Consider the following 25,012-nt stretch of genomic DNA (forward strand, 5'->3'; position numbering starts at 1 on the left):
TTATCTATCTGGCGGCATAACTGAGAACACAGGTATTGCTTTTGGCAAGTGGGCATATATCCCAGAAGAATAATTTAGTCTTTATATGCCCACTGCACCTTGCTTTCCTTTCAACACATCAAACGCTAAGCAACATCAAATGGTAAACAGCTTTCTATTCATTTTTCTGGCCTGCAGCAAACGTGAATAAAGACTGACTTTGGGAGATTCAGGAAACCCCTAACTTTCACCCTGCTGATGCTAATTTCTCTCGCCTTTTACCTCAGGCTTCCCGGAGTGTGCTGCGAGGTCCTAGGCACTGGGGCGGGACTCCACATATCCTAGCAACCGCTACCCGCTCTCTGATTGGCTGACCGCTGGGCCGCCGCCATTTTCAAATCCCCGGATGATGGCGGTACCAGCTCTCTGCTAGAAGGCAACATACTGCCTCGCAGAAGCTGGCGGGCACCGTGCCCGCCACGGTCGGTCTCCCGGGCATTGGGCCACCGCTCCACCCCCTGTCCTCGGACATGGAGCCAGAGCCAGCGGCTCAGAAGCAGCCCCGGCCGCGGAGGAGAAGCCGCAGGGCCTCAGTGCTCTGCGAGGACCGAGCCGCAGGGCCTCCGGCCGACACACCCGGGCCGGCGGCGGACGGGAGGTGAGTGTGCAGGAAGTGGCTGGGGAGAGCCAGAGATGGATCCCGGTGACCGGGAAGTGGGTGGATGGGGAGCACCAAGCGTGGAATCCAGAGACTCGGAAAGGGGTGGATGCTCCTGGAGAAGAGGGAGCTCACCGCGCGCTGGGAATGGAGCAGGGAGGTAGGCAGGGAGGTAGGAACACGGAGGGAGGCAGGCCGGGCAGAAATGCGGGAACCCACGGGAGGAGAGTGTGCTGCTTGCTGGCCAGGCCGGAGTCACCGAGGACTCACCAGCCCTGAGCTGAGGCCCCAGACAGCGACTGCTCGGCCCTGCTTAGAAGGGGCGGACCCATTGGACTTGTTGACAGTCTCCTTTAACCCCTTCCTGGGGAGCCGTACTTTTCTGTACAAGAGCTGTCCCCTATGCGACTCTAGCAGACCCAGACTGTCACGGAGCCTGTGGTAAGGGGAGTGATTGTCACCTGAACAGGCACCAGCCCTTTAAGCCTAAAAGCGGCTGTTTGAAATGAAATGGTTTTTTTTCCAGACCAGAATAGGCCAGGCACGAAGAGATCAGAGAAAGACACTCTCTAACTTTTCGATTATTAGCACATTTTATATTCTGTGTCTTCATTTCTGTATGTCTGGAAAAGGTGGACGATAGATTGATTTTAGAAACCTGCATCTGGAAGAGAGGCCATGGAAATCACAATGTTATTATCAAATAGGAAATCGGAATGGCATTTGTCTGTGCTGCTCTGCAATGCTTTTGACCCGTGATATATGAAATTGTTTTAAATTACTGAATATAGTGTTTCCCATCCTAATGAGGGACTCGGATGAAGTGTAAGGTCCCATCACTTTGTATGAGCTCAGTGCCTGTGCACTGAGGATACCATAATTTCTGCTTCACATAAGGCGTTGGTGGACCTCAGTGCTTAGCATAGCCCTGCACGAAGAACGCTCCACACAAATCTTGTCTGTCAGTTTTTATCTTTGAAGGTGACCATCCGGTATCTGCTCCATCTTTTCAGAAGCCCACGTCCCACTTGCCGCGGTTTTAGGTTTGGTGGTGGTGGCTATGTTTCTGAGGCAGGTTCTCACTGTGTAACTTGATCATCCCAGAACTCCGTGTGTGAGGAAGCTGAGCAGAAACTCACACCGTCATTCTGCACCGGAGCTGTTCTCTACTAAAACTAGCAGGCTGCAGGGGCTCAGACCAAACCTCGGGGTAACGGTGCTGAGGAGGAGAATTGTTACCTGAGCAGGCAGCAAACCTTTCTGCCTAAAAGCTTTCTTCCTTGGCCTGCCACCACACCCAGATCACTTGTTATGATTTTAAACTTTTATATAACTTTCTGTCCAGTTATGCCATATGGTTTTGAGGAATATCTTACTTTCATTACCAATGCATGGGTAAACCCAGTGTGTTAAGTAACTCCGTAAAGAGCTAGATTCTTTCACTTGGTGCAGATTTTTATTAGTTTGAAGTTTAAGGTAATAATTTACCTGAATTGTGACCTTCTGAATCGTCCTCTCATCCTGTGTTTAAGAAGATGTCAGCGTGCAGAAGGAAGTCATCCTTGAGACTGAGAGTTAGGAAAATCAGGAAAGACTAGTTAAAGGGGGGAAAAAGAGGAGAGATTCCAAAAGATGGCTGGAGGCGGTTCTGCACTCACTCAGTGATACTGTTGCACCTGGCAGACAAAGACACTGTTTTAGATAGTGAGGACTCTAGAAGGCAAGGCTCGTGCTCTTGGGAAGCTGGGATTCTCTTGGGGAGGGCTGGTCACAGGAAGTGAATGAAAGCCTCGTGAGAGGCATAGAGATCATTACTATTTTTCGGAGATCACAGGGAAAGTTTCTTGATAATGCAGTTGGAGAGAAGGGAGGGATGGAGATGTGGAAATTTGGAAGAAACTTCTCTGAGCATAGAGGAGCAGCAAGTGCTCATCTGGGAAGAAGAATTCTGGGTATCTCAGGGAACTTCAAAACGGGCGAGGAGGGTGAAGTAAAGCAAGCGGGACATGTGGGAAATGGAGTGACAGAGGTGATCTTGTAGTAGTTAGTGCCTGGTGGACAGTCATTGTAGGACCTCCAGATCCAGACCAAGGAGCTGGCTCAGCAGCTAAAGGCATGTTCTGACAAGGCGGACCTGAGTTCGAGCTTCAGGACCCACATAGTGGAAAGAGAGAGTCTACTTCCACGTTGTTCTCTGGCCTGTACACACATACATACATAAATGTAAAAATATTTTTAAAGAATTTCAAGTTTAATTTAGCAAATTAGGAAGGAAGTTAGAGGAAATGGTATAGACACTTGCTCGTGTGTATGGTATATGTTGCTAGTGACTGTGCATACAGGTATTTGTACTCAACAGTACATTAGAGAATGTTTATCCAATCGTATTTTTAAGAGTGTTAAGTTGGTTGAGTGTATTAAATTCTTTTATACATTTTTCAGCTTTTTGGGTTTGGTTTTTTTGTTCATTCACTCGTTTTGAAGCCAAACCTCCCCAGACTGGCCTGGGACTTAATATGTAGTCAAGGCTAGCCTTGAACTCCTGAACCTCCTGCCTCTACCTCAAGAGTGCTGGGGTTACCAGTGTGTGCCACTGTGATTAGCTACTTTCAGCCCTTTCAAATAAGAATTTGTCAGGCTTTAACCCCTTCTTACTCTGAATATAGAGCTGAGAATAGTTTGCAGTGGGTTGAAAAAAAATGTGGTGTGATTTATTCAGAAAATAAATGAATGTCAGATACAAAGAATTAGAGATGGGAAGTAATCTAGTAGGAACAAATAAGTTAAATAGTATTTGGTAAGAGCTTCTAGTGATAGACAGTGGCGTAGATGCAAATAAAAGGAATACTCCATCCTGGCTAGAGAAGACAGGAAATAACTCCCTGTTGCAATCCCTGAGTCCAGGAGGATTGTTGGTTTGGGGTGCATAATGAGTGGGTAACTATAAGGCTGGAGATACAGCCCAGTAAATAGAGTGCTTGTCTAGCATACATAAGGCCCTGGGTTTGAATCCCAGCACTTCCTACTACTGGGCATGCTGGCACCTTCTTGTAATCACAGCACCCTGAAAGTAGAGGCAGGAAGATCAGAGGTTCAAGGTCATCTTAGAAGAAACCTTGTCACACTAAGCAGATTAATAAGTAAGCAGGTAGATAGATTAATAACTTCACTTATGTAAAAGACCCTGAAACAAATGGGCATGCTGAATTCCGGGTGTATGTACCCATTCACTGTAGCTGCAGAACCTAAAGTAAGGCTATGGGAGAGGAAGTAAATAGAAATTATAGTGAGGCAAAAGCCTCATTGTGAAGAGGTTCAGTATGTCATGGTAGGTGAGAGGAACTACTGGGAGATTTTAAACAAGCCAGTGTTGCGAGCATGTGGATATTTTTTAAAAACCCTGTCTTTCATTTAAAAAATAAATAACATCTGGGGTTCATGGCACTCTAAATCTTATAAAAACTCTTTCCTTAAAAAGTGCTTATATACAAAATATTTCATATTTATGGTCCGAAAGCTTAAGTGTTTACACCAGATTTAAAAACAAAAAGTGCAGTCTTTAGCAACCTGGATGGAAAATGGTGAGCATTTTAATCTGATGGTTAGCACTGGTTGGAGAATGAGTGCATGGTGTATATTACAAGAAATGTCACTCCAGCAGAGAAGCACTAATAATCAAAGGGACACAACTTTGGAGAAATCTCTTGTGCAAGAGTAAGCAGATACGCTGAGGAAAGTAAGCAAAGAGAAGGCAACAGTGAGAAGAAAAGGAGTCAAGGATCCCAAGGGCAAGAAAGGATAAAACATGAGGTACCAGTGGGGATGAAGAGCACTAGAAAAGATGATTCAGCTGTGAAAGAGTATTTGTTGCTCTTTCAGAGGACCAGATTTTGATTCCAGCTCCCACGTGATAGATGTAGCTCCTGTTCCAGGGGATCTGATACATTCTGATCTCCACAGGCACTGCTTGCATGTGATGCACTTACAGACAGGCGAAACACTCGTATGCTTCAATTCTACTAAAACTGATGAAGTGTACTGTTCTGTACACTGCTCAGGAGCACATCGTAGGAAAAGGAAGGATGTCAGAGGCCCAGTGACAGCACGCTGGAGTTAAGGAAGACACAGCTTAATGAGCCAAACCGGCTCCTTAATGTGCTAGTTTATCTTCTGCCTTAAATGCCGTGATCACTTTGGTGTATAACAACATTGTGTCTGTTGGATAGAGATACTGCTGCTCCGCAGCTCTACATCTCAGTCTTCGTCCCTTTGGAAGGGAGTTCAATGTTTCTTCTAGAAAAACCACATATGCTCTTAATGTTTTATGAAACTGGATTTGTTCCACAAGACTTAAATAGTGATTATATTTTGAGTCTAACTCTTACTTAGAAGGGGAAAATAGAAGAGTATGTCTGTTCAAAAATTTTGGAAGTTGGCAGTGTCACCCACGTTTTCTAGGTACAGTTTATTATTTCAGTTTATTCTGCCCATGATGTTTAAAATAAATAGAAATGTGTTATTGAAATGCGAGGCGTTACTGCTGTAAGCTGATTGTCAACAGTGCTTAAAAGAATCTTACCATCAGACTGAATGTAATTTCTGTTAGCGTTTTTTGTTTTTTTTTAATTTATTTATTTATTAATGATTTCTGCCTCCTCCCCGCCACCGCCTCCCATTTCCCTCCCCCTCCCCCAATCAAGTCCCTCTCCCTCATCAGCTCGAAGAGCAATCAGGGTTCCCTGCCCTGTGGGAAGTCCAAGGACCACCCACCTCCATCCAGGTTTAGTAAGGTGAGCATCCAAACTGCCTAGGCTCCCCCAAAGCCAGTACGTGCAGTAGGATCAAAAACCCACTGCGATTGTTCTTGAGTTCTCAGTAGTCCTCATTGTCCGCTATGTTCAGCGAGTCCAGTTTTATCCCATGCTTTTTCAGACCCAGGCCAGCTGGCCTTGGTGAATTCCCGATAGAACATCCCCATTGTCTCAGTGTGTGGGTGCACCCCTCGCGGTCCTGAGTTCCTTGCTCGTGCTCCCTCTCCTTCTGCTCCTGATTTGGACCTTGAGATTTCTGTCCGGTGCTCCAATGTGGGTCTCCGTCTCTGTCTCCTTTCATCGCCTGATGAAGGTTAATATTCAGGAGGATGCCTATGTGTTTGTCTTTGGATTCACCTTCTTATTTAGCTTCTCTAGGATCACGAATTATAAGCTCAATGTCCTTTATTTATGGCTAGAAACCAAATATGAGTGAGTACATCCCATGTTCCTCTTTTTGGGTCTGGCTTACCTCACTCAGGATAGTGTTTTCTATTTGCATCCATTTGTACGCAAAATTCAAGAAGTCCTTGTTTTTTACTGCTGAGTAATACTCTAATATGTATATATTCCATACTTTCTTCATCCATTCTTCCATTGAAGGGCATCTAGGTTGTTTCCAGGTTCTGGCTATTACAAACAATACTGCTATGAACATAGTTGAGCATATACTTTTGTTGTATGATAGGGCCTCTCTTGGGTATATTCCCAAGAGTGGTATTGCTGGGTCCAGGGGTAGGTTGATCCCGAATTTCCTGAGAAACCGCCACACTGCTTTCCAGAGTGGTTGCACAAGTTTGCATTCCCACCAGCAATGGATGAGTGTACCCCTTTCTCCACAACCTCTCCAGCAAAGACTATCATTGGTGTTTTTTATTTTAGCCATTCTGACAGGTGTAAGATGGTATCTTAAAGTTGTCTTGATTTGCCTTTCCCTGATCGCTAAGGAAGTTGAGCATGACCTTAAGTGTCTTTTGGCCATTTGAAGTTCTTCTGTTGAGAATTCTCTGTTCAGCTCAGTGCCCCATTTTATAATTGGGTTGATTAGCCTTTTACGGTCTAGTTTCTTGAGTTCTCTATATATTTTGGAGATCAGACCTTTGTCAGTTGCAGGGTTGGTGAAGATCTTCTCCCAGGCAGTGGGTTGCCTTTTTGTCTTAGTGACAGTGTCCTTTGCTTTACAGAAGCTTCTTAGTCTTAGGAGGTCCCATTTATTCAATGAGGCCCTTAATGTCTGTGCGGCTGGGGTTACACGTAGGAAGTGGTCTCCTGTGCCCATGTGTTGTAGAGTACTTCCCACTTTCTCTTCTATCAGGTTCAGTGTGTTCGGACTGATATTGAGGTCTTTAATCCATTTGGACTTGAGTTTTGTGTGTGGTGATAGATATGGATCTATTTTCATTCTTCTACAGATTGACATCCAGTTTTGCCAGCACAATTTGTTGAAGATGCTCTCTTTTTTCCATTGTATACTTTTAGCTCCTTTATCAAAAATCAGGTGTTCATAGGTTTGTGGGTTAAAGTCAGGGTCTTCTATTCAATTCCATTGGTCGACTTCTCTATTTTTATGCCAATACCAAGCTGTTTTCAATACAGTAGCTCTGTAATAGAGTTTGAAGTCAGGGATGGTAATGCCTCCAGACAATTCTTTATTGTATAAGATTGTTTTGGCTATCCTGGGTTTTTTGTTTTTCCATATAAAGTTGATTATTGTCTTCTCCAGATCTGTGAAGAATTTTGATGGGATTTTGATGGGGATTGCATTGAATCTATAGATTGCTTTTTGTAGAATTGCCATTTTTACTATGTTGATCCTCCCAATCCAAGAGCAAGGGAGGTCCTTCCATTTTCTGGTATCCTCTTCAATTTCTTTCTTCAAAGACTTAAAGTTCTTGTCAAATAGATCTTTCACTTCCTTGGTCAGAGTTACCCCAAGATATTTTATGCTATTTGTGGCTATCGTGAAAGGTGATGCTTCTCTAATTTCCCTCTCTGCTTCCTTATCCTTAGTGTATAGGAAGGCAACTGATTTTTTAGAGTTGATCTTGGATCCTGCCACATTACTAAAGGTGTTTATCAGCTGTAGGAGTTCTTTGGTAGTGTTTTTGGGTTCGCTTATGTATACTATCATATCGTCTGCAAATAATGAAAGCTTAACTTCTTCCTTTCCAATACGAATCCCCTTGATCCCCTTATGTTGTCTTATTGCTATTGCTAGAACTTCAAGCACTATATTGAAGAGGTATGGAGAGAGTGGATATCCTTGTCGTGTTCCGGATTTTAGTGGGATGGCTTTGAGTTTTTCTCCGTTTAATTTAATGTTAGCTGTTGGCTTGCTGTAAATAGCTTTTATTATATTTAGGTATGACCCTTGTATCCCTAATATCTCCAAGACTTTTATCATAAAGGGGTGTTGAATTTTGTCAAATGCTTTTTCAGCATCTAATGAAATGATCGTATGGTTTTTTTCTTTCAGTTTATTTATATGGTGGATTACATTGATAGATTTTCGTATGTTGAACCAGCCCTGCATCTCTGGGATGAAGCCTACTTTATCATAATGGATAATTTTCCTAATGTGTTCCTTGATTCGGTTTGCCAGTATTTTATTGAGAATTTTTGCGTTGATATTCATGAGTGAGATAGGCCTGTAATTCTCTTTCTTGGTTGGGTCTTTGTGTGGTTTTGGTATCAGGGTAACTGTAGCTTCATAAAAGGAATTTGTCAATGACTCTTCTGTTTCTATATTGTGAAATACATTAAGGAGTATAGGTATTAGTTCTTCTTGGAAGTTCTGGTAGAATTCCGCATTAAAACCATCTGGTCCTGGGCTTTTTTTCGAAGGGAGATTTTTGATAACCATTTCTAATTCTTCGCGACTAACAGGTCTATATAGATCATTCACCTGGTCTTGGTTTAGCTTTGGTATATGGTACTTATTTTAAAAAATGTCCATTTCTTTTGTATTTTCCAGTTTTGTGGCATACAGGCTTTTGTAGTAAGATCTAATGATTCTCTGAATTTCCTCTGTGTCTGTGGTTATGTCCCCCTTTTCATTTCTGATCTTATTTATTTGCGTGTTCTCTCTCTGTCGTTTAATTAGTTTGGATACGGGTTTGTCGATCTTGTTGATTTTCTCCAAGAACGAACTTTTTGTTTCATTGATTCTTTGGGCTGTTTTCTGTGTTTCTATTTTGTTGATTTCGGCCCTCAGTTTTATTATTTCCAGTCTTCTACTTCTCCTGGGCGCGTCTGCTTCTTTTTTTTCTAGAGCTTTCAGGTGTGTTGTTAAGTCCCCAATGTATGCATTCTCCGTTTTCTTTAAATGGGCACTTAGTGCTATGAACTTTCCTCTTAGCACTGCTTTCATCGTGTCCCATAGGTTTGAATATGTTGTCTCTTTATTTTCATTAAATTCAAGGAAGACTTTAATTTCTTTCTTAATTTCTTCCTTGACCCAGGTGTGGTTCAGTAGTTGAGTGTTCAGTTTCCATGAGTTTGTCGGCTTTCTGTGGGTAGTATTGTTGTTGCCTTCTAACTTTAATCCGTGGTGATCAGATAAGACACAGGTGGACACTGAAATTTTTTGTATCTGTGGAGGTTTCCTTTGTTTCCGAGTATGTGGTCAATTTTCGAGAAGGTTCCATGAGCTGCAGAGAAGAAGGTATATTCTTTCCTATTTGGGTGGAATGTTCTATAGATGTCTGTTAAGTCCATTTGCTTCATTACCTCCAATAATTCTCTTAATTCTCTATTAGGTTTCTGTCTGATTGACCTGTCCCTTGGAGAGAGAGGTGTGTTGAAGTCTCCTACTACTAATGTGTGTGGTTTGATATCTGCCTTGAGTTCTAGTAATATTTCTTTTACATAAGTGGGTGCTTTTATATTAGGGGCGTAGATATTCAGGATTGAGACATCATCTTGATGAATTGTTCCTGTTATGAGTATAAAGTGTCCATCTCGATCTCTTCTGATTGATTTTAGTTTGAAGTCAGTTTTGTTAGAAATTAGTATGGCCACACCTGCTTTTTTCTTAGGACCGTTTGCTTGAAACACCTTTTCCCAACCTTTCACTCTGAGTAAATGTCTGTCTTTGTGGTTGAGATGTGTTTCTTGCAAACAGCAGAATGTTGGATCCTGTTTTTGTATCCAATCTCTTAGCCTGTGCCTTTTTATAGGTGAATTGAGCCCATTAATATTAAGTGATATTAATGACCAGTGGTTGTTTACTCCGGTTATTCTTATTGTTTTTGGCAGTAGAGTTTGTGTGTCTCCCTTCTTTGAGATGTGCTGGTGAAGGGTCGCTAGATGCCTGAGTTATTATAGGCAGTGTTGGCAATGTTGGATTCCTTGGGTTGCGATTTTCCTTCTATTACTTTCTGTAGGGCTGGATTTGTGGCTACGTATTGTTTAAATTTGTTCTTATCCTGGAATGTCTTGTTTTCTCCATTGATAGTGAACGATAGCTTGGCTGGGTATAGTAGTTTGGGTTTGCATCCATGGTCTCTTAGCTTCTGCAGTACATCTATCCAGGACCTTCTGGCTTTCATGGTTTCCATAGAGAAGTCAGGTGTAAGTCTGATCGGTTTACCTTTATAAGTTACTTTTTATTTTTCCTTTGCAGCTCTTAATATTCTTTCTTTATTCTGTATATTTTGTGTTTTGATTATTATATGGCGAGGAGATGTTTTTCTTTGATCCAGTCTGTTTGGTGTTCTGTATGCTTCTTGAATATTTAAATGAATATCTTTCTTTATGTTGGGAAAGTTTTCTTCCATAATTTTGTTAAAAATATTTTCTGGGCCTTTGAGCTATGACTCTTCTTCTATTCCTATTATTCTTAGGTTTGGTCTTTTTATTGTGTCCCATATTTCCTGAATATTTTGTGTTGAGAATTTGTTGGCTTTGCTGTTTTCTTTGATCTGTGTGTTTATTTTCCTATGGTGTCTTCAGAATCTGAGATTCTTTATTCTATGTCTTGTATTCTATTGATTATGCTTGTTTCTGTAGACTCTGCTCATTGACCTAGCTTTTCCATAACCAGCTGGTCCTCAGTTTGTGTTTTCTTCCTTGCCTTCATGTCAGTTTTTAATTCTTGAACTGTTTACATTACCTGTTTGATCGTTTTTTCTTGGTTTCTCAGGGTATCATGTACGTATTTACTCATTTCTTCAAACTTTTTGTTATACTTCTCATCCATTTCTATAAGGGCGTTTTTTACATGTTGTTTAAGGGACTCTATTGCTTTCATAAAGTCAATTTTTTCCACTTCTTTTGTGTTAGGGTGTTCAAATACTTCTGTTGTAAGATCATTGGGTTCTGGTATTTTCATGTTGTTTTTCAGATTATTGGGTGAATTCTTGCCTTGGCGCCTGCCCATCTCTTCCTATTGATCCTATCTAATGGGTCTTTTAAAACCGGATCAGGTTTCCCTGCTGGCCAAGGGTTCCGCTTACCAACTGCCCTCGCTGTTTCCTGGTTCCTGGCGCAGGCCAAGAACCCTCTCACCCCTCCGAAGGGTCTTCCGGATCAGGACCAGGCTCCCCGTTTGCCAGTGACCTCGCCAACAAAAGGCCTACCTTTTTGATTTAATTGTAGTGGGGCGATCTGCTCTTGTTATTGCGCGCAGTCCCCGCCGCTTGCGTCTGCCGCAGCACAGGTCCCCGCCGCTTGCGTCTGCCGCAGCACAGGTCCCCGCCACGTCTGCAATGACCGGTTCCTGCCAGTGGTGGCGAAAGAGTCCACTTGAGTCCACGTGGCCTAAGTCTGAAATAAATGACTTAAAAACAAAAATTGGAGCAGACACCAGGCTGATAAATAGCAATTGGGCCGGAAAGGGTACAGAGAGAAAAGCCGCCAAAGTGAACAAATCAAAGGGACGCCGGTGTGTTTGAGCCGGCCCGCAGGGCCGCCGTCACGTCTCCAGTTAGCGTTTTTAAAGATTCTCAAGAGCTAGTTTTTGTTTCCAACTGTCAAGACATCAAATTCTAAGGTTAGTATAGTTGTATGTAATTAATTTATAGCTTTGGTTTTATAATTCTCCATCATACTTTTCCTAGTTGACTTTCTATTGCTGTGATAAACAGCATGAGCAAAAGCACCTTAGGGAAGAAAGGGTTTTTTCATCTTCATTACAGCTTCATGCAGTATTAGAGTGACATAGAGTGACAGCTTTGGTGACTGGTGCCTCTTATAGGCTAAACTACCTTAACAGCCAACTTTACTGTTGTCTGGTGAGGCTTTTCTGATAGCCATGTTTCCTTTATTGTCCTTGCTGAAATACAGACTTCTTTCTATTTAACTTAGAAAAGTATAGGAATCCTTGTACTTGATTTCAGCTTGAAGCTTTTGCCATCTGTAATGTTATGGAAATTTATGGTAAAGAAAGAACGTGCATGAGAGGCATGGTAAGGGTCAGATTTAAAAATAGACCATGACCTGGCCTTAAGAAGCTAAATAATAACTTGTATAATAATTGGTCTAAAATAGCTAGAAATTTATTAGTAACCGTCTACATTCAATTTTTGTCCTACTTATGTCTTAAGTTGTTTTTTTAAAAATAAAATTTGTATTTTGCTTGTATGTGTATATGTGCACTATGTGTCTAGTGTCCATGAAGGCCAAGAGGACATCAGATCCTAGGAGTTCTAGTTCCAGGTAGTTGTGAACCATCATGTGGGTGTTGGGATCCCAAGTCCTCTACAAGAGTAGCAAGTGCTCTTAACCAGTGTGCCATCTCTTCAACCCTACATTTATAACCAAAAAAGGCCAAATACATACCTTCTCTCTGGTCACAATAGATTAGCACTCCATGTCTTTCTCTTCTGGTTAGCCTACCAACAGCTTCCCCATGTCAGCTCCATCCGGGTTAAACTTGAGCTCTCCCCACCCCCATTTTGTTCCATTATAAAGGTCACACTCCTCTTACTTTTTTGAGCCTCTGCGAAAGGGCAAGTGATGACAACTTAACTCCCTTGCTTCTGCTCTCCTTATTTGGCTGCCGTTTATCCACATGAGAGGAAAACCATCTTTGTTCCACATTCTATATTCTCAAGTGATTAACAGTACAGCTGATGGGCATCACCTGTGCCATGTTTTGTGATTTTTTTTTAAACATATTTGTAAATACAGATATTTCCATCTTGTGTATATATAGGCCTGTATTTTAGAAAGGTAAAGGCAGATTCTGTAACAGGACTCTCTTGCTTTAATTCTAATTGTCAAAAATCAAAAGAGATTTGCATTCATGTAAATAACATTTTGGCTTTAATATGTTAGTTTTTCATTTATTTTTAAATATGGACATAAGTTTTGAATTGTACCAAATATAGTTATAAATTCACTTGCTGTTTTTTATTATTAATAAAATATTAAAGCTGTTGTTGTATATTAGTAGATTTTATATTGTTGAGTTATATATATATATATATATATATATATATATATATATATATATATATATATAACCAAGATGAACTCTGTTTGCTTTGGAGAATTGTTTTTTAATAGTTGTCCCTCCATTAATTTTATATAGTCTTTTCAGTGCAGAGATCCTGGGGACGGCATATGCCCTGTTATGTATACTGGCCAGAAGGACAGTGTGCTCTCCAGCTGCTGGCCCTGGATCACTGTTTGAACTAGTTTGGAGACTGCAAACACGATGGCTTTTTATCTGCTGGTCACCTTACTACATGGAACTCACTCTGTTTTTCTGACTCTTTTTATCTGCTGGTCACCTTACTACATGGAACTTACTCTGTTTTTCTTTTTATCTGCTGGTCACCTTACTACATGGAACTCACTCTGTTTTTCTGACTCTTTTTATCTGCTGGTCACCTTACTACATGGAACTTACTCTGTTTTTCTTTTTATCTGCTGGTCACCTTACTACATGGAACTTACTCTGTTTTTCTGACTCTTTTTATCTGCTGGTCACCTTACTACATGGAACTTACTCTGTTTTTCTTTTTATCTGCTGGTCACCTTACTACATGGAACTCACTCTGTTTTTCTGACTCTTCTGTCAACAGATGCTCCCTTCGGAGAGGCAGCTCCTTCACGTTTTTAACACCTGGCCCTCACTGGGACTTCACTTTGGTGAGTAGATAACTGGATTTTCAAAACATTGGGATCTATCCCTGGCTGTCTTTCATTTTCCTACAACTCAGTTGTGCTCTGAGTAGCTCACGAAGCAGAACTTCTAAAGCCCTATTGGCAACCTTATTTAGTCCTTTGTTGCCAAAAGCTGGAAGTTTTATTTCAAGTAAATGAAACATTTTTCAAAGCACCCATATAAATTCATCTTTAACGCTGGACCTTTCTGTTCCTTTGAATGCTATAAAGCAAGGCATTGTTTTATATACATTCTTTGACAACTTTTTATACTATGTTTAAAAATATATAAATGCTTGACTATAAATTATATGTATTTATATATACATATATAAAAAATGAGTGATTGATTATCTGCTGTTTGCTACCTCAAGACAGAGGAATCCCCTTGCCATTTTTAGGGCAAGGATGTTTTATTGTGAAAATAGTATCAAATTTAGTAGAAATAAATCCATGAAAATAATACTTATGGGAAAATCTAGGAAGCATTAAACATGGAAGAGCTGATTGAGAAGAGAGATCCTCTAATCTTCATGCAGGAAAAGACTGCCATAGCAAAAAGTTCTCCTTGAAAGACTCCATATCTTGTGTAATTTTAAAAGAGATCTGATTAGAGTTCCCTAGCCCCCCTTCTACAGTTCCCATGGAAGGAGACCCAGAGCACAACTGTACAGATTAGGGTGCCTGTAACTGCTGCTAGTTAAGGCACAGCATGATAGGGACACACATTTGGTAAGTAGACCAGGAAACAAAACCAAGAATCCAGAGAGACAGGAAGGGGCCAGGCATAGTCTGTCTTTCCAGAGCATACTCACAGCAACCCACTTTCTCCAACTAGGCTCCTCCTATAGTTCTAAACTCCCAGTTGTCTTTGGGGTTGTTCCTATGGCTGGATTATCACTGATGAAGGTAGGAGCCTCCTGATGCAGTCATTTACCCAGAAGTCCCTTCTCTAAACACTGCTTGTGTCAGGACCAAGCCTTCAATTCATGAATAGCTTGCAGAGAACATTTCACATCCAAACCACAACACCCACACGCTTGAGAATTTTCTCTATCCACTGGTATGATAACCAGTGAATGGGACTCTTGGCAAACAGTGTAGGGTAGAAGGAGGCAGCTGATTGCTGCAGATTCACAAAAGTAACTTCTAGGTAGATCTAAACAAATAAAACCTGAAGGTTTTTGAAGAGAGCAACAATACACCATCTCAAATCCTGTTAGCTTTCTCTGTTCCTGTGGGCACACCTGTATTTACAACTCATATGGTCATGTGCTTTTTCCCTCATTCTCTTCCTTTGCTTCACAGTGTCTCCCTTCCCCCTGGAGGCTTGTGCATCTCCAGTGTCTCCTGACCCCTGTCAGCAACTCCATGCATATTGCTCTAGATTTCATTACTATTGTTTGCCTGTTAATGTGCAGGTTCCTCAGATAGGTAGAAATACTTAAGGACTTGGGGTTAGCTGGCTTTGCAAAGCCGTGATCACATCGGACCTTCAAGTAAATAAAGATTTAAAATCTATCTCTTTGGTTCTGAAGTTTTTCCCAGTTCTGATTTATAATGTTTCTTCATTTCTTATATCATTTTCCAGTGCTTGTTAAACTCAGTTGAGAATGGTGATTTAAAAAAAAAAAATCTGGTGTGCCTTCATTGCCTAGTAGTGTGGTATTCTGCTCCCCCCCCCCCCCACTGGAGTAATTTTGGTTTAGGGGGTTGGTTTAAATTAGATCTGTTCATTTTGTTTTATGTGTGTTTTGCTTACATGTATGTACCACATTCCTGGTTGGTGCCCATGGAGGTCAGAAGAGGGTATTAGATCCTCTGGAACTGGAGTTGTGGGTGCTGGGAATAAAATCTGGGTCCCCTACAAGACCATCAAGTGCTCTTCTCAGCTGAGCCATCTCTCCACCCCCACAGGATGATTTTTATAGGATTTGAATTTGAGATTTTTTTTTCCACTTAAATTAATTTCTCTTGTTTCTTTCCCTTTTACAAAGGGGCTTAGATGACTTTTCTAACGTCACAGACTTCCTCTCATTTCCATGGGTGCTGCTTTTTCTGCTCTCTGGCTCTGTTATTACCCCTGCATCTATCCAGAAGTTTTCTTTTCTCTTTTAGCTATTTTGTTCAATTGTAATTGAACTCCAAGCCTTCTCTTCTCATGGGGCCAGGAACTGAAGAGAACCTTAGATGGTTAGTTTTAGGTATTTTCAAGAGCTAGTCTGGGTCCAAAGGAATGTGTTATTTTAAGATGTGAAATGATAAAATGCTATTTAATGGTGTTTATGCATAATTGATTAAGAACTATAAATGATAGATATGTACACAGTTATGCTACCCCTGCACCAGGCAGAACTAAATGATTACCCGGGTCATTCCAGGACATAGATGTTCCTCTTCCATTTGATAAATCCTGCTTCAGGTAATAAATTCGAGTTTGGGCTTTGAGAGGAGGATGCCCCCACACACACACAAACAGACTTCCCTCACCCCTTGATAAACAGTAAGTTCCTTTCATAAAACTTGCGTTTCTATAATAAAATACTTTCCTTTTATGAGCAGATGTCTCATAACTTACATGAGTTCTAGTCTGAAACACACATAGTGGTATGGAATGACTTCAGCAAGAGAGCACTTAGTCAGAGGGTACTGTTTAGGCAGTGCAATTCCAGAGATAATTTGTAAGTTTCCCTAATCAATATACTTTTTTTAAAAATATTTATTTTATGTGTGTGTGTGTGTGTGTGTGTGTGTGTGTGTGTGTGTGTGTATGCACACAGAGGTCAGAAAAGGACATTGTGTGTGTGTCCCTGTCCAGTGTGGAGCTGGAGTTACAGGTGGTTGTGAGCTGCTGACATAGGTGCTGGGACCAGAACTCCTGTCCAATGAAAGAGCAGCCAGCATTCTTAACTGCTGCAGCTCCTTGGAATGATTTTTTTCTAGTTGTGTGGAATCTTTGTCTAATACAGTAACATTTAGTTCTATGTATAAATCAAATCTTTTTTTTTCCTTAGAAAAGAAAACGAAGAGAGAAAGATGATGATGTTGTAAGCCTTAGCAGCCTTGATCTGAAGGTAAGCCCTGCTGCCATGTAAAGAAAAGCATTTTAATGTGTACAGATAGCACTTTATTCCTATGCTGTGGGAATGATGAGTGTTGAGTTTGGGAGGGGAAAAGGCATTCACTGCATCTTTTTAAATATAAAACAGAACAGTATTGTCTACAGATACCCTTTGGTGGTTTGAATGAGAATGCCTCCCGTAGACTCATATATTCATTCTTAGTCCCCAGTTAATGAGCAGTTTGAAAAACTAGGCCCTCTTTCTCTCCCCTCCCCCTTCCTCCCTCCCTCCTTCCCTCCCTTTCTCTCTCTGCTGCCTGCTAATCAGGATGTAAAGCTCTCAGCAACTTCTCAGCACCGCACCTGCCTGCATACCACCATGTTGTTTGCCATGATGAGGGACTAACCCTCTAAAACTATAAGGAAGCACCAATTAAATGTTTCTTATATAAGAATTGCCTTGGTCGTTGTGTCTTTTCATAGCAATAGAATCCTAAGACACCCTCTTTGTGGTTCTTCTTCTTGGTTAAGAATGAGAGGAATAGCGTTCTCAAAACAGTGGTAAGGTGTAAGTAGTAAAGAGCCAGGCATGATCTATGCAAACAAAGAAGGTAGTAGCGGGGATAGTCATAAGAACAAGGGAGCACTACTTCTGGGCTCCAACCCATTGCTGTGAACAAGACTCATCAGAGTTGAAACTTCCCAAGTGTTAAATATTGGATAGGTGCAAATGGAGACTGTGTGTTCATTTCCCTGCCACCCAGACCCGAATAATCACACAGAAACTGTATTAATTACAACACTGTTTAGCCAAGGGTTCAGGCATATTTCTAGCTAGCTCTTACATCTTCATGTAAAATAGCCCATTTCTATTCATTTATGTATTGCCACGAGGCCCTGGCTTACCAGTAAGGTTCCAGAGTCTTTCTCCTTTGGCAGCTACATGGCATCTGCCTGATTCCACCTTCTTTCTCCCTGCATTCTTTTTAGTTTTCCTGCTTACCTATATTCTGCCCTGCCATAAGCCAAAGGAGCTTCTTTATTAACCAATGCTAATAAAACATATTCATAGCATACAGAAGGCAATCCCACATCATCTCCACTTTACTGTCTAAATAAAAAGGAAGACTTTAAATTTAACATAGTAAAAATACATATAACAAAACAGGTATCAAGCAAGAATTACAGTTACAATATTTAGTCTTTTGAATCTGGCAAAATTAAAGAAAATATTCTATCTGTTTTATCTTTGTGAGTCTAAAGTTTTATATCTAATATATCTTTGATCATAACTAAGGAAAACTATAACTACCTGTCTTCAACTCCATCAGAGACCCCAGAAGGATAAAATATTACCTAAGTAAACAGGAAGTACATTATAAGCAACTTCCAAAGATCTAGAAATGACAGGGACATCTCGTTGCCTGGACAGTCACCCAAATTTCTTTTGTAACATTGAGGCATCCATCTTCAGCCTATAGGCTCATAGTATCTGGCAGACTTTTCCTTGAAGCAGGAAATTTGAAAGACTATTTCACCTATATTGGCAGTTTACCACTCACTTTCTTCTGTGTCCTGCAGAATGTCTGGAAGACTCTGTCGTGAACCAGTAACCCTGAATGATCGTCTTGCCTTCTTCTGGCAAGTTCAGTAGTCATTTTTTTTTGTGGGTTCTGTGTGTCCAGCTTATACAGTACACCATCAAGCAGTCCAGGCAAGAACAGTGTCTTGCCCAAATGGCTAGTAAACTCCATAAGGAGCCTCTTCAATGCCCATCATCCTCTTGAAGCAGATTGGTGCTGCCAAAAGCAAACATGTCTCACTGCCAAGAAAAGTCTTAAGTTCTTAAATATTTTAAATGCCATATTATCTCTATATATCTAGAAAACATAAGTTTGACTATCGTAAATGACTATTAATCCATAATTTTTAATTATACATTGCATTTTTAAATGAGCTGTAAAACCTTAAAACCTTAAACAAGAGTAGAAATATATATATAAGAAATGGACCTTAGCCGGGCTGTGGTGGCGCACACCTTTGATCCCAGCACTTGGGAGGCAGAGGCAGGTGGATCTCTGTGAGTTCAAGGCCAGCCTGGTCTACAAGAGCTAGTTCCAGGACAGGAACCAAAAAGCTACAGAGCTCAGGAAATAAAAAAAAAGAAAGAAAGAAAAGAGAAAAGAAATGGACCTTAAATTTGCATCAATAAACCATTTATACCAATGCAAAGTATTCATCTCTGTGATATCTCCCCTTAAAAAAAAAAGAGATTGACTGTGACCATTAACGATTTATACCCCACCCCTTTTAAATGAAAATAAACATATATAAACAATCATTTTGAGAATGTGGGTATAGCTTTCTCCAAACTGCTGTCTGCTCTTTGTTGGGTGAAGTATTTTTAGGGTTCATGGAGACCTTTCAGAGAGTCATGTTCCATCAAACCACATTAGCCTGGAAGGAATCCACAGGTTTTTATCTTCTGTGGAAACAAAAGCAGAACCTCTTTTCCAAAGTAACATATCCTTAGACTCAAATTTTGAAGTCAAGATACCATATACATACATACATACATACATACATACATACATACATACATGTGTGTGTGTGTTGGTTTAGTTTAACAGTCCCCAGAATCAAATGTCTCTCTGCAGTCAAAAAAAAAAATCGAAGAAAACACAATGATATACATAATCTAGACTTTGTGTATTTTTCATCTTTTGTTTGTTTGGTTGGTTGGGTTTTTTTGTTTTATTTTGGGTTTCTCTGTAGCTTCCAAAGCCTGTCATGTAATTAGCTCTTGTAGACCAGTCTGGCCCTGAATTCACAGAGATCCGCCTGCCTCTGCAGGTATAGGCCACCACCTTCTGGCTTTATGTTGCTTTTTTATATTACTTTTACTATCTCTTTAAAGACTTTGTTTTTTTTTAAAAAAAAAAAACTATTTCTTTTTGTAACTGTCTGTGCTCGTTTTCCTCTCTCTCCCAAACCTAAGTACACTTTTTAAACACACTGTGTCTTGTTTAGAGGTCTTTTGTCTGGATCTGTCCTATTGTGTATCTGAAATCTTTTCTGATAAGGAGCACTTTTAAAGTAGTAAGCAGTGTGGTCGTGGTGGTGCTGGAGGCTGGCTCTGCCTCTTTCAGCCTTTCAACATGGCAGAGGTACGATCGCAGCATGCAGCACATAAGCCCCCCCCCCTTTTTTTTTCAGAGTAAAAGCTAAAACTGCCATGCAGCACGCTGCATGGCCTGGCAATGTCTCTGTGTGACAGCAGGAATAGGCTGTGCTTTTCCTGCCTGTGCACGCCCAGCAGACCTGGAGCACCACGCGGAGAGTGCTCGGCCATAGTTGTGCTCTCAGCTGCCTTTCTTCTAATCCCGAGTGGATGTGCAAACACCCAGACAGACGCGGGTGGCTGGCCACACTGGATAGCCTCAAACATTGGGGCACCATTATGTAATCAGAGACTGCACTTTCATTTTAGAGCCCGGGACTCTTAAATCTCTTAATCTCAGGGCCATGGGTTCATTCCCCACATTGGGTACCATTATATAAATAGAGAGTACATGTTCATTTCCCAGCCACACAGGAACTATATTGATTACCACACCATTTAGCCAATGGTTCAGGCATATTCCTAGATAGCTCTTACATATTAAATTACCTCATTTCTATTATTTTATGTTTCACCATAAGGCTCTAACTTACTGGTAAACTAAAGGAGTCTTTCTCCTTGAGCAGCTAAATGCATCTGCTTGATTCCACCTTCTTTTCTCCCTGCATGCCCACTTATATTGTGCTCTGCCATAAGCCATAAGAGCTTCTTTATGAGCCATTGCCAGTAAAACATGTTCATACCATACAGAGGGGCATCCCACATCAAGCAGGTGTTTTTTTTTCCTTTTCTTTAAAACAAAAACTAAGCAAATCTACAAGTCAGAGGTGCCCATGGACTTCAAATATGCATCCGGTAGTAAACTGAAACTCAGTTATATATAAAATACTTAGGTACTCTTTTAATATAAAACTGTTCTAGATCCAAAGTCTAGTCTCCTTGGAATAAAGCAGTTTTTGACAGTCAGTAAATGCTAGGGTGTAGGTAGAGAGTGAAGATGGGTGATGTGGACCTGCTTTTGGGGAGTGGGGTTTACTTTTCTTTTTATCTGTCCAAATGATTGTTTTTAGTAGCCAGAATAGAAAACCACTGAGTTGGAATATGGCATTTTCAAAATTATCTCTCTAGGAAAACACATTAAAAATAGTATTCTGCCAGCAGCTGTCTACTTTTTGTTTTTGCTAAATGTAATCATGTGTATTATTTGATGCCCGTCCTATTGCTGGGGTCTGTTTTATTTTATTTACCTCTATGTTCAGTAATGTAACCACATAGCCTGATGTGTAGTCAGTGATCAGCAAACACCCAACAGATGAATGTATGAAGTAATAAATGTCAGATGAACTAAAACTGTGGTCTCAAGTAGATAGTATGATCATTAGGTTATACGTTTTGGTTTTGGACATCTTTTATTACTAATTTAATATTTATGGCAGTTAAATTTTCATGTTGAAAATTGTTTTTATTCTATAACTGATTGTTTATTATGTTTCTTCAGATAAAATACCACATAACCATATACATACATATATCTACATATATTTATATATCTATATTTTTTATGTTGCTAAAGAGCTTTACTCTTCTATATTATAGGTAAAGGGGTATATGCTTTGCTTTGGGTTTTGTTTGTGGGTTTTTTTTTTTTAGATTAACTTAATTGCTATGTATACTGTATTCTGCCTGCATGTCTGCCTGGAGGCCAGAAGAGGGCACCATATCTCCTTCCAGATGGTTGTGAGCCTGGTTGCTGAGAATTGAAGTCAGGACCTCTGGGAGAGCTGATGGTGCTCTCACCTCTGAGCCATTTTCCTGGCCCCATGCTTTGTTTTGTTTGAACGGCATTTCTCACTTCTATATTGCTACCAACTAAAAACTCGCCTTTTTCTTTTGACATAAAGTCAAAAGTGGCCGTTGACTTTGTTACTAAGGAAGGTTCTCGGGTGAACAATGCTGAGCTGTATTTTTATGTAAGTGTTCTTTAAGTAGAAGAGGTGATTTAAAAACATCTTTGTCCATGTGAATGTTTAGTTCTTTTTATGTTCTTCATATGTAGGGAGCCTGGCTCTGGCTCTTTTAAAAATTTAATTACATTCTGAGTATTAGTATACTCCGCCACTTGGGGATTAAACATAATGAATTATATCCTTTATAAATAATAAATAATACGTAAATAATAAAATAATACGTAAATGAGAGTTATTTTAAAAACAGGATTATTTTGAATGAAAATAATGTTTTGGCAGCTTTCAACTTAACATTCCAAACACCTCTTTTGATAAATGACCTCTTGGAACCAACCATGGTAAGTAATTTGGTAATATTCCTAGGCACACATATGAATAGTTTTAAGGTAGATGTCATACAAAAGCTAGGAATTTAGCTACTTTAAACTGATAAATACCCTGTGCCATCTGCCTTTTGATATAACTGATATATCTCTATCATCTTGTACAATACAGAATATTACTGCTCTGTGACAAGGTCCATAAAGTAAAGCCAACTGCTGGTACCAGTGAAGAAAGTAAAGAAAACCTGGAGGTAGATGCAAGAAAATGATGATTCTTAGCCAAAAATAAATAAAAGACTGATTAAGTTCTGGGAAACTGTTACTGTGCCATCATTACTACCAGTTATATGAAAGTAAATGCATTGTTAAAGCAGCACTGTGAGAAGCTACACTGGCATGTCGATCAGCTAGACAAATGGCAGGTGCCTAGTCATGCCAACCCAAACAGCAGTGACAGGAGCTGCATATGCCTATGGCCAGTAAGAAGACTGAGCCTGAACAAGACAGTTGCACTGATAAATTATGCTCAGTGTTTCAAGATTATCACAAGTCCTTTTCAAACTCTCCAGAAAGAGAGAGAGAAACTGAAAGACTAAAAGAGAAAGGAAGGGAATACTCCCTAATTCATTCTGAAGCCAGAATCACCCTGATACCAAAGCTGAAGATGATACAAGAAAAAAATGATAAACCGGTATCTTATAAATATGATCTGTAGCAATTCACAACAAGATACTTACAAAGTAGGTTCAGTCACATATTAAAAGGATTATGTACAATAATAACTATGTGGGATTCACTGCTAGAGAACAAAGTAGGTTCAATAAATAAACCCAGTCCGTGAACACATCAAGTTAAGAGAATGAAAGGGAGAGGGCACATAATCCAGGACCTTCCTATTGCTACACCACAATGAGTGGAAAGGATAAATAAACGATAAATGCACACAATAGAACATTCAGACGTAAAAATGAAGGTACTTAGGATACATGCTAAACCACAGGCAAACCTTGAAGATATTATCCTAAGGGTATAAGCTGGTGTTCCTGTTTGGAATGATGCTGTATGTCCAGTTTTTAGCATCATGGATCATTGCATTAGGACTAGGATACATAAGCTAAATTATTCTGTTACAGAGTCCTCCTATTCCCTAGCTCTGGTTGACACAAAACAAAGCCCCTCTCATTTTGTGACCACTCCCTTGCATCCATCCATATGTGTCTTTCACAGTTTCTTATGTCTAGCTTTTTGGTGTGGCTTCTCAAGCTCCTGACCAATTAGCTTAAATGTTTGCTACTGCTCAGGAGCCTGTAAGAATCTGTTCTTATGCCTCTGTCCCCTACCTGTCCTATAGGATGTATAGCTGAGTGTGTACCTTATTGCCCTGTGTCTTAGTTAGGGTTTTATTCCTGTAAAGAGATAACATCATGGCAACTCTTATAAAGGAAAGCATTTCATTGGGGCTGGTGTACAGTTTCAGAGGTTTAGCCCATTATCATCATGGTGGGAAGCATGATGGTACGCATCAGACATGGTGCTGGAAAAGGAGCTGAGATCAGCCGGGAGCCATCAGGAGGACTGGGAGTCACTAGGCATGGTCTGAGTTTCTGAGACCTCTGAGCCCACCACTTAGTGATGCACTTCCTCCAGCTTAGTCACTCCTACTCCCACAGGGCCGCACCTCCTAACAGTGCCACTCTATGGACATATGGGGGCCATTTTATTCAGACCACCATACTCTGTCTTCTGGAAGTGCATTCTTAGGCCCGTCTCCTTATGAATTGCCTCAGTGTATGCAGTGCAGTAGTGGTTTCTGCTCACAGGAACATGGAAGATAACCCACTGAATTGCTGCCCAAGTTTTTATCTCCTGTCAATTTGTTATAGAGAATGGCTGGCTACCCCACCACCAATTACAGTTAAAGTATCAATATACCAGGTTGCATGGTAGTCTGGATCTTGAATTGATATAATTTACCAATATCCTGTACTCTTGCTCAGGCATGATTCCATATGGACTGTCATATAATAGATTGCTGTGACACTTGCCCAGCCTTTAACTTCACTCTGTCTGACACTGTTCCTTGGGGCGTTGCGTCCTTACTTGCTGCACCAGCACACCAGGAGCTGTTGTAAGTAGCAGTTTTCTTGCTCTAATATCCTAGGGTTTTGTATCCTGGAAGTGCTCCTGATATGGCCAGAGGTATCACCCAGCATTCTTGTCTGCCGTTAACCCAGTAGACTGGATCAGTTGTGCTAGGTTAGCATCCTGTAGTTTAAACCACAGCCTTGGCCTACTACAGAGGTTTCTTTTTCTCAGAGTCCCACTGAAACCTCAAGACTTTGAAAGGAACTTACATTCAACCTTTCAGGCTATCTCATTCTTGGATGAGAGAATTCCCAGGTAGAGCAGATGCCCCTTCTAAAAGATGTTGGGTCCTGCCTGCTGCCGTGTTCTAGTAAGTGGTGGATGCCACTTACCACGCCTGTCCTTCAGAGGAGAGAGTCCAGAAAGCCTCGGGCCGTTGGCTCTATTTAAACTTCCCCAATGGCAGTCTCTGAATTTTCATGGCATGCGTTTGATTTCCTAGGGCATCCAGAGCACTTTTTGATTTCTAAACCTTTTTTAGAAAAACTTTTTATTAATTCTTTGTGGATTTCACATCATGCATCCCAATCCCATTCATCTCCCCATCCCTTCATATCTACCACCTGCCCTTGCAACCTCCCCCCAAAAAATAAAATTTAAAAGAAAAATTAAGAAACAAACAAAAAAATCTCTATATATGGAAGCTGCAGTGTAGCCCGGTGAGTCACACAGTATACCCTTTAGTTCATACATCTTTGCTTACAAGTGGTCATTGGTCTGGTCTGAGGTCTCTGACTTCTGCTGCACTATCGATACTGGGCCCTCACTGGGACTCTTAGATATCCTGTTGTTGCCTAGTGTCATGGAGATCCTGCAGCTTTGAATCTGCAGATCC

The 25,012-nt window shown here is 40.6% G+C and overlaps 1 protein-coding gene across 1 annotated transcript in view; it reads left to right on the forward strand.

Annotated features, from left to right (window-relative positions):
- Nucleotides 1-380: 380 nt before the first annotated feature.
- Nucleotides 381-25,012, forward strand: part of Net1 (neuroepithelial cell transforming 1) — a 41,642-nt gene continuing 17,010 nt past the window's right edge. The window contains exons 1-3 of the mRNA XM_075970305.1: nt 381-637; nt 13,479-13,545; nt 16,575-16,634. Of these exons, the coding sequence (XP_075826420.1) occupies nt 510-637; nt 13,479-13,545; nt 16,575-16,634 (255 nt within the window). The 5' untranslated portion in view covers nt 381-509. The remainder of the gene's footprint in view (nt 638-13,478; nt 13,546-16,574; nt 16,635-25,012) is intronic.

Source organism: Microtus pennsylvanicus, chromosome 4 (assembly GCF_037038515.1).
Source record: "Microtus pennsylvanicus isolate mMicPen1 chromosome 4, mMicPen1.hap1, whole genome shotgun sequence".
Lineage (NCBI taxonomy): Eukaryota > Metazoa > Chordata > Mammalia > Rodentia > Cricetidae > Microtus > Microtus pennsylvanicus.